Consider the following 24,162-nt stretch of genomic DNA (forward strand, 5'->3'; position numbering starts at 1 on the left):
GTATATATGTGTCACATCTTCTTTATCCATTCATCTGTCAATGGACACTTAGGTTGCAAAAATATGGAACGCTTCATGAATTTGCGTGTCATCCTTGCACAGGGGCCATGCTAATCTTCTCTGTATCATTCCAATTTTAGTATATGTGCTGCCGAAGCGAGCACTGATTTCTTTCTTAAATGCACATAAAATAATGTTGCTTCTTACAACTGATGACAACTCAGAGTAAATGACTTATAGTAGTTAAATGGTCACTCTGCAAAACATCCTGTTCCTGAGCCCCTCTCTGACTAAAGAAGGAAAGTAATCAAAGAATAATTATTCCCTTTAATAACCAAGTAAAACTATCAGGAAGTAAGTCTCTCATCACAATCAATAAATGAGTACTTATGTAAATGTGGCATAGAAACCCATATATCATTACATTATATACATGAAAAAAAGAAAAAAGAAGTTAAAAAGTACAAAGAATTCTGAGAGCATTTCCCTAAGAAACTTATCCTACAAATAATTATGTTCCCATTGGACTTGGTGCATCTGTCTGTGGCAGCACTAATCACTTAACTGTTTATGAATTTGTTTTCTCCCAATTAGACAGTGGACTCCTCAAGGATAAGGACTGTACCTTATTCATCTTTGTGTCCTGGGTGCAGAGCTCAGTGCCAGGCAGAGACTGAGTGTTAAGGAAACAATTGCTGAATGACTAGAGTTCTATTGCTTTGCCTTTCACCTCAGGAAGATATTTTATTAAATTTTTAAATAAACTAGAATGATTATGATGAGAGAAGTAATTTTCCAGGAACTAAACATACTTCTACTTGCTTTCCAGGACAACACCTTCCTGGGAACAACCAAATTAAGACTAAGGTCATTGCCGGGATCATAGGCTTAGGGCACAGGAATCAAATTGTCTAAAAGGAGATTTCATCTAAGCCACAATGACCTATTCCTAGTTGACCTGTGAGAAAACTGCTATGGCCTAGGACATGTGAAATAAACAAGAAACCCAAGTACTGTTTGAAATGATTCCATATTGCTTTTTTATTTTTAAGCTTTTTTTTTTTTTGACGTGGACCATTTTTTAAAGTCTTTATTGAATTTGTTACAACATTGCTTCTGTTTTGTGTTTTGGTTTTTTTTGGCTGAGAGGCATGTGGGATCTTAGCTCCCCAACCAGGGATCGAACCCACACCGCATGCATTAGAAGGCAAAGTCTTAGCCACCAGACCGCCAGGGAAGTCCCTGTATTTCTAATTCTTAGCAATCAATGGAATGTTTCAAGTTGATAATAATATGATGCCTACGTGAACATAAAATTAAATGACTCATGAGAAACAACATAACTTCAGGTAGGGTGGATGAGATTCTTACTTATTATATTAATCATATATTATATTAATTAATTATGTTATATTGTTGCCTAATATAATGTCAATAAATTCTTCTGCAAGAGTCCAAGCTCCTTTTTGCCTTCTCATGGTCAATAGAAAGCCAGATTTTCTAGTTTTCCTTAAATAGTGCAGAAGTCACAAGTGGTAATAATCTTCTGCTGAACTCATCCTGGCCGATAATGAGTGATAAAATGCTACATACAGTGCTTTTAAACATCTCTGAGTTGCTTAATATAAACTTTACTTTTGAGACATATTACTAATGAAGTAAATCAGATTTTTATTACTGACCTTCCCAAATTTGTGTTTGAGTGGGAGTCCTGCATCTTGAAATGCTGAAATAATATCAGATTTGTAATCTTGTATAAAAATTCCTAGGTCAACATCTTTACTATAAGGAATAATGCCACACTGCCGATACCATCCTAAAAAAAAGGAATGAGAAAACTCTTTTAAAAACTTAAGTTTGGAAAAAATTAGTCATTATTATAATGGATAGTCTTGTAACAGTGTATTTTATTTCACAGGATTATACTTAGTGTGCTTTACCAAAATTTAAAAAAATTAGATCCCAACTTAATATCTATGATTATAGGAGCCACTTGTTGAAGAACATTTCTTTTATTCCTTCCTTCCTTCATTTTTACTGGTTTGAGCACTCAGCAGCCTCAGAAACTTTCATGATTTACTGTAATTTCTGAATAAACTATTAGCTTTAATAATGTTAACTGGGCCATCCATTTAAAACATTAAGTTACTTTTTAAAATGTTTAATCATAAATCTCTTACGATGAAGGTTGCTTTTAAGATATGCTAAAAAATATAATTTAATTCTTTTGCTTAAGCGATATCCCTTTCTGAGCAGTAATTTGCAGAACTTAACAGCTCTGAACAGCTCATGTCTGATGGGTCATATAAAAAAGAAGAGCAGTACCAGCCTCAATTTTCAGCATACTGTCAAAAGATATTTCTACATGTTTACTATGTATCTACTTCTAAATTGGGTGCTATAATAATGTTCTAAAAAGGCAAAATTTATACCTTAATATTGCTAAGGGCTCTGAGTTTCTCTTATTATCCTTCTAATCCTTCCATTCAAAGTATTCAAAAAGTAAATAAATGTCTACGATTATCTTTGGGAAATACTGTTTGGAATTCTAAACTTTAATTTCATTTTAACATAGATCTTTAGAAGCCTAGCATGGGATCTCACCTCTAGTTTAAGAAAAATCTACAATCCACATCTAACAAAGAATCATGAACTACTAAAAATGGAAGGTTCCTTAAGTATCATCTAATCCAACTCCCTCATTTTATAAATGCCCTTAAATTAAGAAAACTATGGGGCTAAGAACTCAAAAGATATCATGATAAATGATTATGAAATATTTTTGATGACAGTCTATAAAACAATCTTACTCCAGAAAGTTAAACCTTAAAGCATATATCACATAAATGAGATGTACTCTTTTTTGGGGGGGTGGGGGTTACTCTAGCTGGAAGCTCCTTGACAGGAAGAACCATGGAAATTTTCCTCAAAGCCTAATTGACAGGATAACCATACATCCTTGTTTACACCTGTTGTACCAACATAATTACTAATGGCACTCGTTTCACTCTCAAAAAGTCTCTTGAATTGGACAATAAATTATATGGTAACCCTATAAAAGCAGGAGCAAAATTAATTTTTGTACAAATACAGTTATAATTAAGAAAGAACAAATATAGATATAATCAACTACAGTTATAAACAAGAGGGAATAAAAACAAAAAAATGTTAAATTCTAAATAATTCTAAAATCCAAAGGAGTTTGAGCTAATGCACAATGGAAAGAGATCCAGAAATCTTTCTTGGATTCTACATTTCCCCATCTCAGAATGAACAGAATGTGGTAAGACAGTGATGTCCAATCATGATCTGGAAAAGATTTGTGGAAGACCTTATGACATTCCCTTTCCTCTTAGAAACTTTTGGTGCAATGCAAGTTATTTGTATTGTGTGTAAGTAAAGAAACAGAATACAGTTTTTTTTTTAAGGTAATAACAACCTTTGGGATAGAAATAATAAAATGCTAATCTAAAGATTACCTGAGAATCACATGTAGTCTACATGTTCTGATATAAATTTTATACAAATTACTTATAATTTTGGGACACACGACATGGCCTTCCTAATTCTGTTTTATGCTTCTGCAGTTATTTCTTTAAAAAAATCAATAAATCCTTGCTCTATGCACTATGCTTATTCTTTCTATAAATATGATGCTTCGAATACCACTGATGTTTTGTCATCTCAAGCAGTCATCCTTAGAGCCAAAGAGGATGAAATGTCAAAAAGACAAATGTAGAGCAACAAGAATTTTACCTAGACAAGTTCCACTGCTCAGCCAGAACCGTACTCCCAATTTCTTTAATGTTTTGGCTGCTAGTTGCAACAATTCCTTTGCACTCTTCCGAAAGGCCATAGCTTCCACAGTGTTATCATCAAGGTATTGCTTGATAGATATACAAGATATAATAAATAGTCAGCTATTATAGCCATTTCTAAGTTGCCAGAAATATTTCTGTGACATCCAAACTAAACTTGAAAATTAACCCCATATTATATATTTTTTGATTATAAAAATCAAGTTTCATAATTCCTTGTTAGTCACACATTAAAATAAGACTATAAGAGTGGATTCTAGGAGAGACAAGTTAAAGGGGAAGGACCATAACCAGGATTCTCAAAGGATGAGATTTATACCTTTATCAACTCCCTCCTCTACATCACAATTAGCAGATTGGGTAGTTAGGGGAAAAGAAGGTTAATTAAGAGAGCTACAGGCATATCTGAAGCACAATGCCTTCAGTGACGTTTTCATCATTCACTGGTGCAAATGGTCTTTAGGACAGAATAGTATAGTACAAAGAATGTGGGATTTTTGAATCAGATTGTGTTCAAGTCTAAACTCACTTCATTTTAGCTATGACCCTGGGCATAGCGCCTCAGAAGAATATAAGCTCTACGAGGAAAGTGACTTCATTTTGTTTATCACTATATCTCCAATGTCTAAAAGAGTACTTGAATGAATGAGAGAATCAAAGAACAAACCTCTCTCAGATATAATTTTCTCATCAATAATTAAAGAATAATAATTATACTTTGCAGGACTGCTGTGAAGATTTAATGAGATAATTGATGACAGAAAAATGTCTCACAAATTTTGAAATTCTATACAAATATTACTGTCATTTACTTATAGTCTTTTTGCTTTTCTGCTTTTCTTCATTTTTAGGGTGTTCTGGAACTGAAGAAAGCACTAAAAATTCTTCATTGATGCTTCACTACCTACGGGACAAAATCTAAACTTCTTGGCATGGCAGACAAGGACACCGTGTTTAGGGCCAGAGTACTGGTCCAGCCTTATCTCCACCCTTCTCATATTTCACTCCCCAAATATATCACAACTTTTCAAGCCTCTGTGTCAACATGTTTCCTCTGTCTGAAATGCCCTTGACTAACAAAATCTTTCAGGTCTCAGTTCCACCCTCTGAAAGACATTCCCTGATTTTCCCAGGAACACAAACGTATTTATTCTCCCAGGGCTCCTCTTCAGCTCAACATTTAAAGAGCAAGAAATTACGTTTGGTACTAGATATAGGCAGAGACAAATAAAATCGTCTGTTCAGTGAGCTTATAACAGTTACCATTTATATATACTTTTATTATAATTCTTATATTTAATTATTTTTGTTCCAGAACAAAAGATCAAAGTTTTTTTTTTAAATTGAATTGTAATTGACATACAATATCATATTAGTTTCAGGTGTACAACATAGTGATTCGATATTTTTATACATTACAAAATGATCACCATGATAACTCTAGCTACCATCTGTCATCATACAGAGTTATTACAATATTACTGACTATATTCCCTAGTCTGTATATTACATCCCCATGACGTATTCATTTTATACCTGGAAGTTTATATCTCTTAATCCCCTTCACCTATTTCACCCATCCCCCTTATCATATTTCATTCTAATTGCTGATTCTATTTATATTTCCTCCAACAGGCTGTAAACATGATTCCTTTAAGGCAGGTACTGAATCTCTCCATCACTGTATGTACAAATTGAAAATGGTGCCTGGTATATAATATGTGAGCAACACATATTGATAAATGCGTAAATGAGTAAATAACTGACTAATCCCCTCCCATCCCACAGTATCTTAAAACATCCTGGCATTCTTTTACAATATAGCAGGAGGAAATATAGCTCCTAGAAGGACCATATATCTCAAGCAAAAAGTATCCCTAGGAAAAAAGATGGATTCCTGAAGATAAGTTACATTCTCCAGAATACACAAAGTATGTGGGGTCTTTTCAATATGAAAACATCCTCAGAGCCACAATTCTCTTAGAACATATGATTGGCATGAGAGATACATGTTCATATCCCTGTTGTAGGGGGGAAAGCCTGAAGCTAGAAATTTGGAGACCCAGAATTTACTCCATGCTCAGCCAATAATGACTGTGTAACTTACATCTTGAAACCTCAGTTTTCTTATCAGTTAATGGTGAATCCTTGGCTTATTTCACAGAGTAACTGAAAGGATCAAATTAAGTAACAGAAATGAAAACTTTGTGTTCTAAAAAAATATTACTCTGACAATTATGTCCAACTGAGGCTGCCCCTGCATAGACACACTCCCAGCTCTGACATACCTTTAATAAATAACATGACACTCCCACAAATTCCACTTCTTAGAATTGACCCTCATATGCGTTAAAGTATAAACGTGTATATACCTATGCACCTTATACATCTGTTACGGACTTTAAAAATTATAGTTATACATACTTTTTTTCATTTAAAAATGTCTCATATAAATCTTGGGATTACCAGGCCTCTTAGAAAAGGACTAAATCCCAATTTAAATACCAGTCCATATGATCTTTCCTGTTCAAGCAACTTCTCCCCAAATCTTTCCCCAAAATATAGATGAAAAATAATAAAATCACAGAAGGTGTCCACTCATTTCACAGATGAGGAAACTAAGGCTCAGAAATTTGCCCCAGGTCTCAGAGCAACTTAGTAGAAGAAAGAGGATATGAATGTGGCTTTCTAGATATTCCTGGGCCAGGGGTCCAGATATTTCCATACCCACCTCTGGTTTTTTACTGGAACTCAACAACTTGAAGCTCATCAATTATTTTTTGATGGTTACTGCTGAAACAAAATCAAGTGCAGGAAAATGTGTATTATCCTAGTCCTAAACTTCTTGGTAGATTGAGAAAATAATTAAAGTAAATAAAGTAAGCCAGGAGAGCATTTCCCCTCTGCTCTCCTTCCCTCCCTGGACTCTTCTAAACTAGAGCCATTAGATGAGGCAGAGCAAGAAAGCGCACAGTGGTGGCCTGGCCTGGGTATCGGAGCCTGAGAAGGCGTCGAGGGCATCCACATGGAGGAGAGTCCAGTGTGGGGAGCCAGAGCCTGAGCAGGACGAGAAGTGTGTCTATATATGCGAGTAGTCCAGTGGGGGAGAGCAACACCCAAGCAGGATGAGGATAGCATCCATGTGGGAGAGGGAACAGCAGAAATAATGGGAGACTGAACAAATAAGTAACTATATTAAGGGTAATATAAGTCAGGCTTCTCACTGTTTGAGAGGGGAGTCACAAATATGGAAATGAACCCTATGCTGTTTAATTGAAATATAAATTAGACTGAAGACATCAATGTGGATTCATGGATCGTGATAGATAGACAGATACAGAAGTAAATACACACACACACACTCTACTCCTGTCACTGAGAGGCCCTGCAGGCAAGCAAATCTGGCATCCAGGCTTGGCTTCTAAAAGGAATCAGTATCCAGAGAGATGGCTGATTCCAGGATTGTAGCAGGGAAATTACAAGATGAACCTAGAATATCTTGAGCCAAAAAGCAAGAAGGTGCTCAAAAGATGACGGACACATGTCAAAAAGACACAGAAGTCACGTGAAGGGGCTTCCACTGGCCAAATATGGAACAGTTTGAGGATCAAAATAAATGATGAAAATAGCGCACTATAACTCATTGAAGAAAATAAGAAATCATGAGTTCATATTGATATAAACAAATAAACTTGAAAGTTTGAGGAAGATATTGACAATATTTACAGACTTTTAAAGTACCTTCATGCCAAATATCTATTAATTACAAAGAGAAAAACAGAAACTTCACCAGGGTGAAGCCAGCAGACAGCACTTTAATCACGTAATCAATGTAAAAGTCAACAGTAATGGGACAAATCAAAATCATGCAGCGCCCGACAGGATGAAGTGAAAGCACAGAATCACTTCTGTGTTATTCCTACTAAAGGTATATAACCTAAATCTAACTTGAGGAAAAAACCAAACAAACCCCAAACAAGGGACAATGTACAAAATATCTGGCCTGTAATCTTCAAAAGTAGCAAAGTCATAAAAGTTAAAAAGTGATTGTGAAACTGTTCCAGACTGAAGGAAACTAAAGAGACAGAAAAATTAAATGCAACATGTGATTCTGAACGGAATCCTTTTATTATAATAGTCATTATTGGGATAATTAGCAAAACTTGAATGAGGATTAAATGGTAATAATCTTTATATTAATTTCCTGATTTTTGTACTAAGACATGTAGCAGAATGTTCTTGTTTTCAAGAAATACTAAATTATTTGAAGTTGTGGGGCAGATGTTGACAACTTACTTGCAAATGGTTCAGGAAAAAGAATTATTTGTATTGCATCTGTAACTTTTCTGAAAGTTTGAAAATGTTTCCAAAAATTATTATAAAAAAAAAAAGAAAGAAAGTTAGGAGGCTGCTTTATGAGATCTAGTAGATTAGTTCATTGATTTTTGTTTTTAAAAACACCAGGCATTGTATTTAAGACTGTTTGGCGCCATCAAGTGTTCAAAGTTATGTATGTTCACCTTAATTTGAAAACTGACCTTCCTGTGGTTATAACGTAAGAAATGATGAAGAATGAAACATGTACGAGGGTAAGGATTAAAAAAAGTTATCAATCCCATTAGGTACTCTATATCAGTAATAACAGTACATTAGCAGAAGAGGAAAACAAATCAGTAATCACAAGTCTGTCTTGCTACTAGTGAAGGACACAAATAACATGATGAAGAATGAATACAAAGTTTGGGACTTCCTTGGTGGCGCAGTGGTTAAGAATCCGCCTGCCAATGCAGGGGACACAGGTTCAAGCCCTGGTCCGGGAAGATCCCACATGCCGTGGAGAAACTAAGCCCGTGCGCCACAACGACTGAGCCCGCGTGCCACAACTACTGAAGCCTAGAGCCCGTGCTCCGTAACAAGAGAAGCCACCTCAATGAGAAGACTGCGCACCGCAACCAAGAGTAGCCCCTGCTCGCCGCAACTAGAGAAAGCCTGCGCACAGCAACGAAGACTCAACACAGCCAAAAATAAAATAAATAAATAAAGTTAAAAAAAAAAAAACAGATTTAGCATAAAAAAAAAAAGAATGAATGCAAAGTTCCACTTAATCCTGTTATGAAGAGAAACCTGTCAATAGTATTATAGCCTTGCTATGTGATGGCACTTTAAACACCAAAAGTATGAGGCTATGATAAGCTGATTAGCCCTCTGAGCATCTGTCATCCATATTCTTTACTCTAATGCTGACTCAATGGTTGCCCTTAAAATCTAAAAAGCAAAAGTGAAAATATGCAATTAAAAAAATATAACACTATTCTCATGATTTCTCAATATCTTGAAACATTTTACATCTTACACTGCCTTCTCACAAAGTTCAATAAAATGAGTCTGGGTAAATGCTTGCTAGGTAATGGAGTAGCCCTAATAAATATCCTGGAAAAAAACCATTTGATTCGGATGAGCACCTTATTCTTCATGCATTTTTCCATCACTATAGGAGCTTTTCTTTGCACCAGCTACTGTGCTAGATACTGGGGCTATAGAGGTGAGTAAAATAAGACGCCTGCCATCAAGGAGTTCACATAATCTTGTAGGGGAACAAGACTGACATTCACAATTAATTGTGATAATTGCTATGACAGAGGTGGCAACCAGAAAAAAACTCCCCTGAGGCAGGAACAGTGAATGAATGGTCAAGTGCAAGCACCAGTCTGCATCTCTTCCGCTTCCTGCTACTCTGTGGTGGGGATATGATGGGCAGCACTTGCCTAATAATGCTGGCCCAGCCACACATGCAGTTTTCCAGCTTTTCATCCATGAGGCTGACTGGGTATGCTTCACAGTCACATAACTATAGATTTAAGGGAACGGGGCTAGGAAGGCCCACCCAGGCTGTCAGGTCTAGGCCCTGGGTGCCAGCACAGCCTACCAGAAAAAAACCTTGCATTTGTGGGTGCTGGGCATTTGGCCAGTGATGATACAGCTGGTACTTCATTTTCCCATTCCACTCCTGTCCTTGTGTACACAGTTTTCTTGGAAGGGAACCCCAGAAAATAAAGGGCAAGTGGAAAAATTAGGGTACCAAAACCCCACCATAAATTTGACTGCTTTCACTGTATCTCTCTTTCATGTCATTTCTTACAGCTGAACTTTCATGTCCTTTAAAATCATCTTTATATCCCCAGGGTCAGGAGAGTTCCTGGGAAGCTGGCTTTTAATAAATGTTTATTGAATTGAAAGCTAAAGCAGCAGAATAAAGTAGAGTTCAAAAGCACTTGGTCTTTGTGTAGCATTTATCTTCAAAAACCTTCATAAACACAAAAAATTCATATTCAGTGCCAACCCTCTGAGAAAAACTGTATTTTCTATGAAGTCCTCTCTAAATATGCATGGTCCATATTCTACATGGCTTCATCCTACTCGGATTGCTTCAAGAACAGAATGTACCATCTTTATAAAGTTCATGGGCTATCCTAACTAAAAGCGGAGGCCAATGCTGAACCTGTCAAAGTCTATCCAAATAAAACAAGGTCTCCATAGATATGAAACCATTCAACTGGGGAAGAAACTGTTCCTTAAGGTTAATGTTTAATCTACTTAAAAAAAATTGAAACCATCTAGAAGAAAACAGACAAATCAGAAAAGATGTTGTCTTACTTACTTTCCATAAGTTCCTTCATTTCCCCCCACCGCCAGAAATATTATAAATACACTTCCTTTAATTTGAAAAGTACAATATTTGGTTATCTCTAACCTGAAAGAATGCTTGAGCTTCTTTATACCTACACTCAATAAATCTAGAGTGTGGTATTTCTTCTAGAAAGTGCATTGGATCTTTTGGAATGAGAACTTCTAATCCATCAACAGTAATTTGTTGTAACTCTGGCCTGAAAACAAAAGTTAAGACTTATTATAAGGATTTAACTCAGAATATTGGCAGCCTCTTCAAAATATACAATATAAGCAAATAGTTAAACATCAAGCATATTTTCTTCAATTACCCCAGATATCATTTTTAAAGATCTACTCTCTTAGCGACTGTCAAATATACAATACAGCAGTGTTAACTATAGCCACCATGCTGTACATCAGATTTCCAGAACTTATTTATCTCATAATAATTGGAAGTTTGTACATTTTGAACACTTGTAAGTATGTAAATCCACAAACATATTTTATCCTGTGTTTGAACTCTTTATATATATAGAAAGATTTGCATTCTTTTATGCCTCATTTTTGTCACTCAACATTGTAGGATTCATCTCTGTTGTTGCACAGAGCGCGAGTTCAGAGTTCCTTGTTTCCCTGCCCTACGATTCTTCGATTCTTCGCTGGGTGCACATACATTTTGTTTGGGGCATTAAGAACAATGTTGCTATGAACATTCTGATATATATTATATTTCCTGGGGCACATGTGCATGAGTTGCTTCCTGCTGAATATTTACATTTCAAAACTGATTTACATGAATTACATTTTAGATTTAATTACTAAATGTAAAAGAAAGAATAAGAATTCATGACTGAACAAGATAGGTTTCACATCTCCCCTTTAGACCCTGAATTTACCTGTCAAAAGCTCCAGGATAACGACCAAACTGTAACTTTCGAAAAGGAACAAACTTTCTGTCAATGTGTCCTTTGAGCCGTAGATGGCCATGCCAAAGGTAGTTGCCGCTCCTCTCATGAAAGACCACCAAGTGGACAGCATGACTGGCCAATGTGCAGATGTAGTGGAGGGGGATTTCAGTTCCAGAAAGTGAGTCTATCCCATCTAGCCGGGGGTCCTTGCTCTCGATCTTTAGGCACTGAAATCCCATATTTTCAGCTATCCGAAACCAGCCTTCCTAAAACCAAAGAAACATCAAGCTTGAATATTTAAAACCAAATACTAGTAGTAAAACTAAAGTGATTCTTACACTGAATTAAGTCATACATATTTTTGTCCTAATCTGCTCTTTGCATGAAGATTAAAAAATGAAGGTGGGGAAGGAAAGGTGGTAGTGGAAGAATAAAGGAAAGTATCAAAAAGATAAACCACATAGCATGGAAGACATGTTCAAAGACTCTCTTTATGAAAATTAATACAAATTTCTTCCTTGGAACGAGAATGCCCACTCATTATAGTGTTCTTTGGTTAGTATCTATAAAGTAAACGTTAATATAAGAATAGCACTTAAAATTAAACCTGTAATTTTCAATTTAACTTCTAATAACCTTCAAAAATGCTTCATTAAAGCAGGGTTTTCATCTCATAGTTACATCCCAACACCTTAAACTGCTACTAAAATAGAAGCCTATTATAATGCACATCATTAGAAAACAGACTGAGATGTACTATAAAACAAGGTGCATTTTCCAACAGCATTAGTTATAGTATAACTCTCATGTAACAAGATTAATCTATAGGGTAGATTTTTAATCTTAATCTCGACACCAGTGCTTTAGATGATTAACTAGTATTAATTATTAAGAACACCTTATGTTTGAATAGAAATGTACAGTTTCCAAAGAACTTTTATAAACATTACTGCACTTACATATGACATCTATCTTATAGAGTAAGTAGCACAGATATTATAGATAAAGAAACAGACTCACAGAAGTCCAAAGAAACAAAATAAGAGGCAAAGCCACTGCCAGCATTTAGGTCTTATCTAACCAAATACAAGGTTCTTTCTACTCTACAACACTATTTCTTTAAGTCTATATTTACATAATGTGTACAAAGCTCATTCACATTAATTATCTCATCTGATGTCCATAGAAATTATGTGAGATCAGCAAGGAAGATATTATACCTAGTCTACAGTTAAGGAAAATAAAGTGGTAATACCAGACATTAAAGTTATTAAAGGATGGAAGTGCATCTGAAAGTCTTACGAGCCACAGCATTCATAAACATTTTTCAAGAGTACTTTATTTACATCAATTATTGTCTTTGAATGTTGTCATTTGGATTAGCTGTGTCCTCATTTATGCTCTTATAATACACACAAACCTTTATCATAGTATTGATTGTACTGTTTTTTAGTTGTTTAAACTCCATTAATAGACTGCAAGTTCCTCAACCTTAAGAATCAACAAAGTGGCTAGTACCAGCAGGTGCTCAATAGATACCTGTTGTTGTTGTTTATATTGTTAAACAAGAGAAAGTGACCATTCTGGTAAAGAATGCTAACCAGTATCAATAATAACTGTCTTCTCCTTTCTGGATATAGAGTGAAATCGTGTTTTGGTCAAAGGAATGTGGATGGAAGTATCAGATACCACTTCTAGGCCTGGCCTTACAATGTCCCATAAGACCTTCCCTGCTTTCCCTCCTCCATCTGTATGTAGGGAAGCAAAGAACTACAAGATAGGGAAGCCACACAAATGAAACAGCCTGCATCCCTAAGTCACTGCTTAGAGGAAAGTCATCCAGGAATATCGCTGACCAAGAATAACCACACTGGATTTTGTCTAGAGACAATTACTCCTTTTTTGCCCTAAGCCAATGAGATTTGAGGGTTGTTTTTAGTAGCAACTAATGTAACTTAGCCTGGTTAATACAATTTCACCTTGGTACTCCTTATATTAGAATTATCAACTGTAGGATTCCCCTTTTTCATAAACCTAAGAGGTGGAAAGTACTGATTGAGTGTAAGAGTGGCCAACTCAGAGAAGGAATCTACTGTATAGGATGAAAGAAAAGCATTATAATTTGGTAAATTTGGGAAAAATTTAAAAGGCCAGACAGAACTTGAAGAGGAATCAGACCTTGGGTTGTGGGAAGAAAGACTGACAGACAAAATAGGCAGAACTATGCAATGGCTTGCCTTTTTATAATCATGACAGAGGAAAGTCAAGAACAAAGTAGTTGCTCTGATCAAACAGAGCAAAGGCCTAGGTCAAGACTATACTGCACAAATCTACTCCCAGTTGCCTTGGCAGTAGTTTGCTCACTTCAGGGTAATGGTATTAACAAAGAAAAATCACAGGTAAATTAAGTCTATAGTAATTAGATCTGGTGATCTAACGAATTAGCTCTACCTTGGGAGAAGGTGTTGGGAGGACTATCCAAGGGCTCTGTATGATGTCATTTATATAAAATGATAAACACAACCCTGTGTGCTTATTCTGGGTGTTGCTGACCTTTTGCTTCTGACTCTGGTCTTTCTGGTTTTGCCAATTATCGCATATTCTCTTTCTTCTAAAGTACTGGTTCTCAAGGCAAGTGGTACTGTAACCAAGAGACATTTTAGAAATTCGTGGAGATATTTTCAGTTATCATAATGATTGAGGACACAACTGGCATTTAGAGGTCTAGGCCAGGTACACTAGACATCCTAAAATCCAAAATATGAAAATCTATCCTGTGTCCTGCATAATTTCAAATATTCTATCAGATAGTCACATAGTGAAAAACGTATTTGTAATTATGTGAGCCTCCATTTCTGAGGAATACAATCGCCATGTTAAAGGAGATACAATTTTACTTTTCTGCTGTTGGAAACTTGTTTACTGTTTTGGAAAACTATATTACTAAAAACAGTATCATTCATAATACAGTCTATATTGGAAGTTATCACATTCAGTGGTCCTACTAAATAAGTAGGATAAGTGCAAGCAACTGAATTTCTTCCTTATGTCTTCCAGTGTAGTCATGCCTGGGCATTTACACACTGAAATATACATTTCCTTTCATTTCTACTTTATACTATAGTTGAGACATTACAGGATTTGGGAGATTATGTATGTAGGTAAGTTATAATTTCTATAGACTTCGTTTTGGGAAAATAAAGGAATGATAAAATACTTGTCGTAAAAAAGGTTTATAAGCTTTGTAGGCTTTTTCTATGAGGAACTCAAACAGTCCAGTAGGAATGACCTACAAATACTGACATTTAGGAGTTTCTGCAGTGAAAAAGCTGGCATACTCTTATTACCCTATAGTGAAGTCCACCAGTTAATGAGGCCTGACCAGAAAAAAAAGCTTCCAATTGGTATTCAGTGCCTCATTCTTAAATATGAACAAAGATCAATGAACACTGTAGAAAACCTGTATCATGAAAAACAGACAAAATAAAATAACCATACCAAAAACCAAACACCCACAAAGAAGGGAATTACAAAAACAAAATGCAGTAGAGAGCAAAAGACTTTCTTTTAAAAACACCAAACCTTGGGGCTTCCCTGGTGGCGCAGTGGTTGAGAATCCCCCTGCCAATGCAGGGGACACGGGTTTGAGCCCTGGTCTGGGAAGATCCCACATGCCGTGGAGCAACTAAGCCCGTGCACCACAACTACTGAGCCTGCACTCTAGGGCCCGCATGCCACAACTACTGAGCCCGTGTGCCACAACTACTGAAGCCCACGCACCTAGAGCCCGTGCTCCGCAACAAGAGAAGCCACCACAATGAGAAGCCTGCACACTGCAACGAAGAGTTGGCCCCCTCTTCATGCAACTAGAGAGAGCCCGCGTGCAGCGACAAAGACCCAATGCAGCCAAAAATAAATAAATTAATTAATTAATTTTTTTAAAAAAAGTTTAAAAAAAGAAAAACACCAAACTTTTAAAATCTGCAGAGGGAAAAAGACAAAACTGCATCCATAAAATAAGAATGCTACTATAAGAAACAGAGTACACAGAGCTTTTAGAAAATAAAAATATTAAATTTTAAGCAAAAATATGAAAAAAATCAATGACATTGTTAAAGATTTTGTTTAAAAGTAGAACAGTTAACAAAAGAGATGAAAAAAATCACAGAGCAAAGATAAGAAAATGAAATTTTGGAAGTCCAACATCCAAATAATAAAAAGTTCAGAAAGAAAGACACTTTTATTCAACATTATCCTGGGGGTGCTACCTAAACCAATAAGACAAGAAAAAGAAATTAGGCATAAGAGTTAGAAAGGAAGAGACCAAATTATCTTTCTGTGCAGAGAATACAATGACCTACACTCAAAGAGAGAGAAAATGAAAGAGAGGGAGGAAAAGGAGGTAGGGGATTGAGGGAGGAGAGAGAAACTATTGGAGTTTACCTCTAGAGTTCAGAGTTCAGTACAGTTGCTGGAAAACAAGATCAAAACACAAAAGACAACAGCATTCTAATTCACCTATAATAATGAATTGGCAAAAGAAGAGGAAAAGTATCTACATTAACACCCCCCCATGCACACAAAACTATAAGGTAGCAAGAAATAAATCTTACAAAGATGCACAAAATCTGTAAGAAAAATATAGAATACTCTATTAAAGAACACCAAAGGACACCTGAATTAAAGGAGATATATTTCATGTTCATGGATAAGAACTCTTCATATTTTAACAATGTAAAGAGACCTTGCATGCTTTTGCTTTCTCTGACTAGCCTAGACTAACCTAGATAATGAAAGACACATAGCCCAGGCACCTCCACTGCCTCATCTGACAGCCAGCCATCCTGAAGAAGCAGAGCTGCCTAGCTGACTGGCAGCTGTATAAGTGAACTTAGCTGAGACCAGAAGAACTGCCCAGCTGAATCCTACACAAATTGCTAAGTCACAGAATCACAACCTACATAAATGATTGTTGTTTAAGCCACTAAATTTGGGGACAACTGTTACACAGCAGAAGCAAATTAGAAATCAAACGTGCAGGTAAAAAGAAACATTTTCAGATATGCAAGGTTTCAACCTCCCATTCAACCTTTCTCTGAAGAGAATTCCTAAAATGTTGTGAAGAGGAGTTACACGACAGTATCTGCAGAGCAGATCAGACTGTATTAGGGAAGAAAGACCATGAGATCTAGGAGGGATGTCTCCAGGAGAAAAAAAAAAGGAACTGAGAAATGATCTGATGTATTTGATCCTACTGAGAGTTTTATGTTTCTGTTGCAGAGTTCATACATGAATTATTGATAAATATATAGAAAACTAGCAAACAAAAAAAGAGAGTCATACAAGAAAAGGAAAATATTCAGAGTAAACTAGGTAGCATTCATGTGATTATCTATATATTCATAGTAAGATAAACACTGACTATTGATTTAACTACAAAATGTGATACAGTCATGATAATGGGAGAAGAGAGTGTGTGTGTTTGTGTGTGTCTACATGAGACAAAATAGATATGACAGCTAAATTCTCATAATTCATAATCTAAATATGAAATATTTAAAAAATAGAAGCATAAACATTTCATTTATAAAGGAGAAGATAAACAAGGTAGAGAGAGTTGAAAGTGGTTGGCTCTAAGAGTGGGAATAAGGGGTGGGGAGGAAAGAAGAGTCAGATACTGATCTTTTTCATTATGAGCTTTGCCTTAGTATCTGACTTTTTAAACCTAGTACTAGTATTCTTTTGATTAAAATACCATGTCCTAACTTTTCCATAAGTTTAAATATTTTCAAAATATCAATATAAAATTGGGAGGAAAGAAAAAACAAGCAAACAAACATCATGTTATATAAACATGTTATCTGTTTCATCACCTGCATCACTGCCTGGGAAGAACCATAGGCAGAAAAAAGTCAAAACTCACTCTCTTGAGACCTTGTCTAAGAGTCTGGGCAATCAAGGAAACATGCAGCTTATATGCTTTGCCAGACCATACCATCACCCTGGAACATAAGCCCCACCTATCAGGGGTCAACACAACTAAAACAATCCACTGCAGAGCTAGTGCACATCTATCTTGGGTGGCTGACTAAATAGTTGAGCTCATTTAATCTGATGCTAATTTTCTTACTCTTATTTGAATAACTCCTCAGAATGAAAAATAGTGAAACTGAAAAGTTAGAGGTATTCCAAATAAAGAAGTAAGCAAATTTTTGATATGTTTGGTTGAGATCTTTTTTTTTTTTTTTTGACTACCGTCTAACCTTTGCTTTGTAACCATTTAAACAGGATGAAAATATAAGTTTGAATTTTTGGATGCACCTAAGAAGCACTCCACTCGAATATCAAACAAGTCCTATGCACTTACAAACTGTCAAGAACAGTGCTATAGACGAGGAATACTACCCTCATGTATACCTTATGTGGCAGATACTGAAAATTCATCACCAAATCCCTTCCTACCTGCCTGCCTACACTGATGAAAATGCTAAATACCTGTTTTTTTAGCCTCCTTCACAGCACGGAGACATATGAACATAGTTCTAGACAGTGAGCTATAAGCAGTTTACCAGAAGCTCCTGAGAAAAATTTTCCTTCAAAAGATAGATAGTGACAATCCTGCAGCCTGTGGAACAAAAACCACATTCACAGAAAGATAGACAAGATGAAAAGGCAGAGGGCTATGCACCCGATGAAGGAACAAGATAAAACTCCAGAAAAACAACTAAATGAAGTGGAGATAGGCAACCTTCCAGAAAAACAATTCAGAATAATGATAGTGAAGATGATCCAGGACCTCGGAAAAAGAATGGAGGCAAAGATCGAGAAGATGCAAGAAATGTTTAACAAAGCCCTAGAAGAATTAAAGAACAAACAAACAGAAATGAACAATACAATAACTGAAATGAAAACTACACTAGAAGGAATCAATGGCAGAATAACTGAGGCAGAAGAACGGATAAGTGACCTGGAAGACAGAATGGTGGAATTCACTGCTGCAGAACAGAATAAAGAAGACAGCCTAAGAGACCTCTGGGACAACATTAAACGCAACAACATTCGCATTATAGGGGTGCCAGAAGGAGAAGAGAGAGAGAAAGGACCAGAGAAAATATCTGAAGAGATTATAGTCGAAAACTTCCCTAACATGGTAAAGGAAATAGCCACCCAAGTCCAGGAAGCACAGAGAGTCCCATACAGGATAAACCCAAGGAGAAACACGCCAAGACACATAAGTAATCAAATTGGCAAAAATTAAAGACAAAGAAAAATTATTAAAAGCAGCAAGGGAAAAACGACAAATAACATACAAGGGAACTCCCATAAGGTTAACAGCTGATTTCTTAGCAGAAACTCTACAAGCCAGAAGGGAGCGGCATGATATACTTAAAGTGATGAAAGGGAAGAACCTACAACCAAGATTACTCTACCCGGCAAGGATCTCATTCAGATTCGATGGAGAAATCAAAAGCTTTACAGACAAGAAAAAGCTTAGAGAATTCAGCACCACCAAACCAGCTCTACAACAAATGCTAAAGGAACTTCTCTAAGTGGGAAACACAAGAGAAGAAAAGGACCTACAAAAACAAACCCAAAGGGGTTTCCCTGGTGGCGCAGTGGTTGAGAATCTGCCTGCCAATGCAGGGGACACGGGTTCGAGCCCTGGTCTGGGAAGATCACACATGCCGCAGAGCAACTAGGCCCGTGAGCCACAATTACTGAGCCTGCGCGTCTGGAGCCTGTGCTCCGCAACAAGAGAGGCCGCGATAATGAGAGGCTCACACATGCCACAACTAGAGAAAGCCCTTGCACAGAAACGAAGACCCAACACAGCCATAAATAAATAAATAAATAAAAGAAACATACTCTGAAACTACAAAAATAGTTACAAAAATACACTAACACTGAGTCTACACGTGCTCTTTAAAAAAAAAAACAAAACCCAAAACGATTAAGAAAATGGTAATAGGAACATACATATCGATAATTACCCTAAACATGAATGGATTAAATGCTCCAACCAAAAGACACAGGCTTGCTGAATGGATACAAAAATAAGACCCATATATATGCTGTCTACAAGAGACCCACTTCAGACCTAGGGACACATTCACACTGAAAGTGAGGGGATGGAAAAAGATATTCCATGCAAATGGAAGTCAAAAGAAAGCTGGAGTAGCAATACTCATATCAGATAAAATAGACTTTAAAATAAAGAATGTTACAAGAGACAAGGAAGGACACTACATAATGACCAGGGGATCAATCCAAGAAGAAGATATAACAATTATAAATATATATGCACCCAACATAGAAGCACCTCAATACATAAGGCAACTGCTAATAGCTATACAAGAGGAAATCGACAGTAACACAATAATAATGGGGAACTTTAACACCTCACTTACACCAATGGACAGATCATCCAGAATGAAAATAAATAAGGAAACAGAAGCTTCAAATGACACAACAGACCAGACAGATTTAATTGATATTTATAGGACATTCCATCCACAAACAGCAGATTACACTTTCTTCTCAAGTGTGCACGGAATATTCTCCAGGATAGATCACATCTTGGGTCACAAATCAAGCCTCAGTAAATTTAACTGAAATCATATCAAGCATCTTTTCTGACCACAACACTATGAGATTAGAAATGAAATACACAGAAAAAAACGTAAAAAACACAAACACATGGAGGTTAAACAATACGTTACTAAATAACCAAGAGATCACTAAAGAAATCAAAGAGGAAATCAAAAAATACCTAGAGACAAATGACAATGAAAACACGACAATCCAAAACCTATGGGATGTAGCAAAAGCAGTTCTAAGAGGGAAGTTTATAGCTACACAAGCCTACCTCAAGAAACAAGAAAAATCTCAAATAAACAATTTAACCTTACACCTAAAGGAACTAGAGAAAGAAGAACAAACAAAACCCAAAGTTAGCAGAAGGAAAGAAATCATAAAGAGCAGAGCAGAAATAAATGAAATAGAAACAAAGAAAACAAAGACCAATAAAACTAAAAGCTGGTTCTTTGAGAAGATAAACAAAATTGATAAACTATTAGCCAAACTCATCAAGAAAAAGAGGGAGAGGACTCAAATCAATAAAATTAGAAATGAAAAAGGAGAAGTTACAACAGACACCACAGAAATACAAAGCATCCTAAGAGATTACTACAAGCCACTCTATGCCAATAAAATGGACAACCTGGAAGAAATGGACAAATTCTTAGAAAGGTATAACCTTCCAAGACTGAACCAACAAGAAATAGAAAATATGAACAGACCAATCACAAGCAATGAAATTGAAACTGTGATTAAAAATCTTCCAACAAACAAAAGTCCAGGACCAGATGGCTTCACAGGTGAATTCTATCAAACATTTAGAGAAGAGCTAACACCCATCCTTCTCAAACTCTTCCAAAAAACGGCAGAGGAAGGAACACTCCCAAACTCATTCTATGAGGCCACCATCACCCTGATACCAAATCAGACAAAGATACTACAAAAAAAGAAAATTACAGACCAATATCACTGATGAATATAGATGCAAAAATCCTCAACAAAATACTAGCAAACAGAATACAACAGCACATTAAAAGGATCATACACCATGATCAAGTGGGGTTTATCCCAGGGATGCAAGGATTCTTCAATATACGCAAATCAATCAATGTGATACACCAGATTAACAAACTGAAGAATAAAAACCATATGATCATCTCAATAGATGCAGAAAAATCTCTTGACAAAATTCAACACCCATTTATGATAAAAACTCTCCAGAAAGTGGGCACAGAGGGAACCTACCTCAACATAATAAAGGCCATATATGACAAACCCACAGCAAACATCATTCTCAATGGTGAAAAACTGAAAGCATTTCCTCTAAGATCAGGAACAAGACAAGGATGTCCACTCTCACCACTATTATTCGACATAGTTTTGGAAGTCCTAGCCACAGCAATCAGAGAAGAAGAACAAACAATGCAGATGACATGATACTATACATAGAGAATCCTAAAGATGCCACCAGAAAACTACTAGAGCTAATCAATGAATTTGGTAAAGTTGCAAGATACAAAATGAATGCACAGAAATCTCTTGCATTCCTATACACTAATGATGAAAAATCTGAAAGAGAAATTAAGGAAATACTCCCATTTACCATTGCAACAAGAAGAATAATATATCTAGGAATACACCTACCTAGGGAGACAAAAGACCTGTATGCAGAAAACTATAAGACACTGATGAAAGAAATTAAAGATGATACCAACAGATGGAGAGATATACCATGTTCTTGGATTGGAAGAATCAATATTGTGAAAATGACTATACTACCCAAAGCAATCTACAGTTTCAATGCAATCCTTATCAAATTACCAATGGCATTTTTTACGGAACTAAAACAAAAAATATTAAAATTTGTATGGAGACACAAAAGACCCCGAATAGCCAAAGCAGTCTTGAGGGAAAAAAATGGAGCTGGAGGAATCAGACTTCCTGACTTCAGACTATACTATAAATCTACAGTCATCAAGACAATATGGTACTTGCACAAAAACAGAAACATAGATCAATGGAACAAGATAGAAAGCCCAGAGGTAAACTCACGCACCTATAGTCAACTAATCTATGACAAAGGAGGCAAGGATATACAATGCAGAAAAGACAGTCTCTTCAATAAGTGGTGCTGGGAAAACTGGACAGCTACATGTAAAAGAATGAAATTAGAACACTCCCTAACACCATACACAAAAATAAACTCAAAATGGATTAGAGAGCTAAATGTAAGACCAGACACTATAAAACTCTTAGAGGAAAACATAGGAAGAACACTCTTTGACATAAATCACAGCAAGATCTTTTTTGATCCACCTCCTAGAGTAATGGAAATAAAAACAAAAATAAACAAATGGGACCTAATGAAACTTCAAAGCTTTTGCACAGCAAAGGAAACCATAAACAAGACCAAAAGACAGCCCTCAGAATGGAAGAAGATATTTGCAAACGAATCAACGGAGAAAGGATTAAACTCCAAAATATATAAACAGCTCATGCAGCTCAATATTAAAAAAACAAACAAGCCAATCCAAAAATGGGCAGAAGACCTAAATAGACATTTCTCCAAAGAAGACATACAGATGGCCAAGAAGCACATGAAAAGCTGCTCAACATCACTAATTATTAGAGAAATGCAAATCAAAACTACAGTGAGGTATCACCTCACACCAGTTAGAATGGGCATCATCAGAAAATCTACAAACAACAAATGCTGGAGAGGGTGTGGAGAAAAGGGAACCCTCTTGCAGTGTTGGTGAGAATGTAAATTGATACAGCCACTATGGAGAACAGTATGGAGGTTCCTTAAAAAACTAAAAATAGAATTACCATATGATCCAGCAATCCCACTCCTGGGCACATACCCAAAGAAAACCATAATTTAAAAAGACACATGCACCCCAATGTTCATTGCAGCACTATTTACAATAGCCAGGTCATGGAAGCAACCTAAATGCCCATCGACAGACAAATGGATAAAGAAGATGTGGTACATATATACCATGGAATATTACTCAGCCATAAAAAGGAACGAAATTGAGTCTATTGTAGAGACGTTGATAGATCTAGAGACTGTCATACAGAGTGAAGTAAGTCCGAAAGAGAAAAGCAAATATCGTGTATTAACACATATATGTGGAACCTAGAAAAACGGTACAGAAGAACCGGTTTGCAGGGCAGAAATTGAGACACAGATGTAGAGAACAAACGTATGGACACCAAGTGGGGAAAGCGGCGGGGTGGTGTGGGTGGTGGTGTGATTAATTGGGTGATTGGGATTGACATGTATACACTGATGTGTATAAAATTGATGACTAATAAGAAATTTAAAAAAAAAAGATTAGACATCCAAATTTTGGACAAAGTTTGGATGAGACACAATTGGCCTATTCATGTATATAACTTGACATAAAAGATGGCTCTTCATGCAATGGCTGAAAAATGTCAGTTTTTAAAAAGGTACAAAAAAATGGTACTCTCATCTTTTTGTGGTGATAATAAACACCAGTATTAGTAATTAAAAAAAAAAAAAAAAGATAGTGTCACTATGATACCCTGGCGCTACAACAGCTACCTTGTGAGGATGAGAGAAATGCAGAAAGAATTTCAGTGATGCACATGCTGACTTCAGTGGACAGCTCCACTAATACCAACAGCCACCAACATTTTAACCTCTTGTTATATCAGAAAAATAAGTCCCCTATTTGCTTAAGCCACTATTGTGTTTTGTTACTTATTGCTGAAAGTATTCCTGATACAATTTATAAAAGTCTTTATGAAAATTTTAAAATATTTTACAGTTTAAATTGGTTTAATCCCATACTGTTTTGTAAAAGACACTCCATTATCTGAAAGCAAATCATCTTACCTCATTCTTCCATAGGTGATACTGTAGTGCAAATGCAGTAAAGTCTCTTGGAACACAGAAAAACTTGCATTCTGAAGCGGAGCCATGAGAAGCATTCTTGACTTGTTCAAAGTTTTTATTAATCAATTCCAGAATCAAAGGATCAATAAGGAACACAGGTACATTTTGACTGGATGTTAGCATAATAAATTTTTTAACTGTGCGCTGTTTGAGAGGAAAAGAATCCCCTTAATTCTTCTAAACCAATACAATAATCTATCTTATTAAATTTTTATTCATTAATTTTATAAGGATATCTAGACTGCTTACTCAGTAGATTGCA

The 24,162-nt window shown here is 36.1% G+C and overlaps 1 protein-coding gene and 1 non-coding gene across 8 annotated transcripts in view; both read right to left on the bottom strand.

Annotated features, from left to right (window-relative positions):
• The window catches only part of FKTN (fukutin), an 86,282-nt gene that overhangs the window by 36,176 nt on the left and 25,944 nt on the right, over positions 1 to 24,162 (bottom strand). For all 7 annotated transcript variants that reach the window (XR_009702074.1, XM_061200151.1, XM_061200155.1 and 4 more), the window contains exons 3-7: positions 23,841 to 24,044; positions 11,384 to 11,661; positions 10,570 to 10,702; positions 3,757 to 3,886; positions 1,683 to 1,816 (exon numbers count right to left, since the gene is read on the bottom strand). Coding sequence is in view for 6 of the 7 variants with exons in the window: in XM_061200151.1 (XP_061056134.1) it covers positions 1,683 to 1,816; positions 3,757 to 3,886; positions 10,570 to 10,702; positions 11,384 to 11,661; positions 23,841 to 24,044 (879 nt within the window). In the remaining variant the exon portion in view is untranslated. The remainder of the gene's footprint in view (positions 1 to 1,682; positions 1,817 to 3,756; positions 3,887 to 10,569; positions 10,703 to 11,383; positions 11,662 to 23,840; positions 24,045 to 24,162) is intronic.
• LOC133098474 (U6 spliceosomal RNA) lies at positions 58 to 164 on the bottom strand. The gene has a single exon (XR_009702175.1). It is a non-coding gene; the product is annotated as a U6 spliceosomal RNA (small nuclear RNA).

Source organism: Eubalaena glacialis, chromosome 9, assembly GCF_028564815.1.
Source record: "Eubalaena glacialis isolate mEubGla1 chromosome 9, mEubGla1.1.hap2.+ XY, whole genome shotgun sequence".
In the NCBI taxonomy this organism is placed as follows: domain Eukaryota; kingdom Metazoa; phylum Chordata; class Mammalia; order Artiodactyla; family Balaenidae; genus Eubalaena; species Eubalaena glacialis.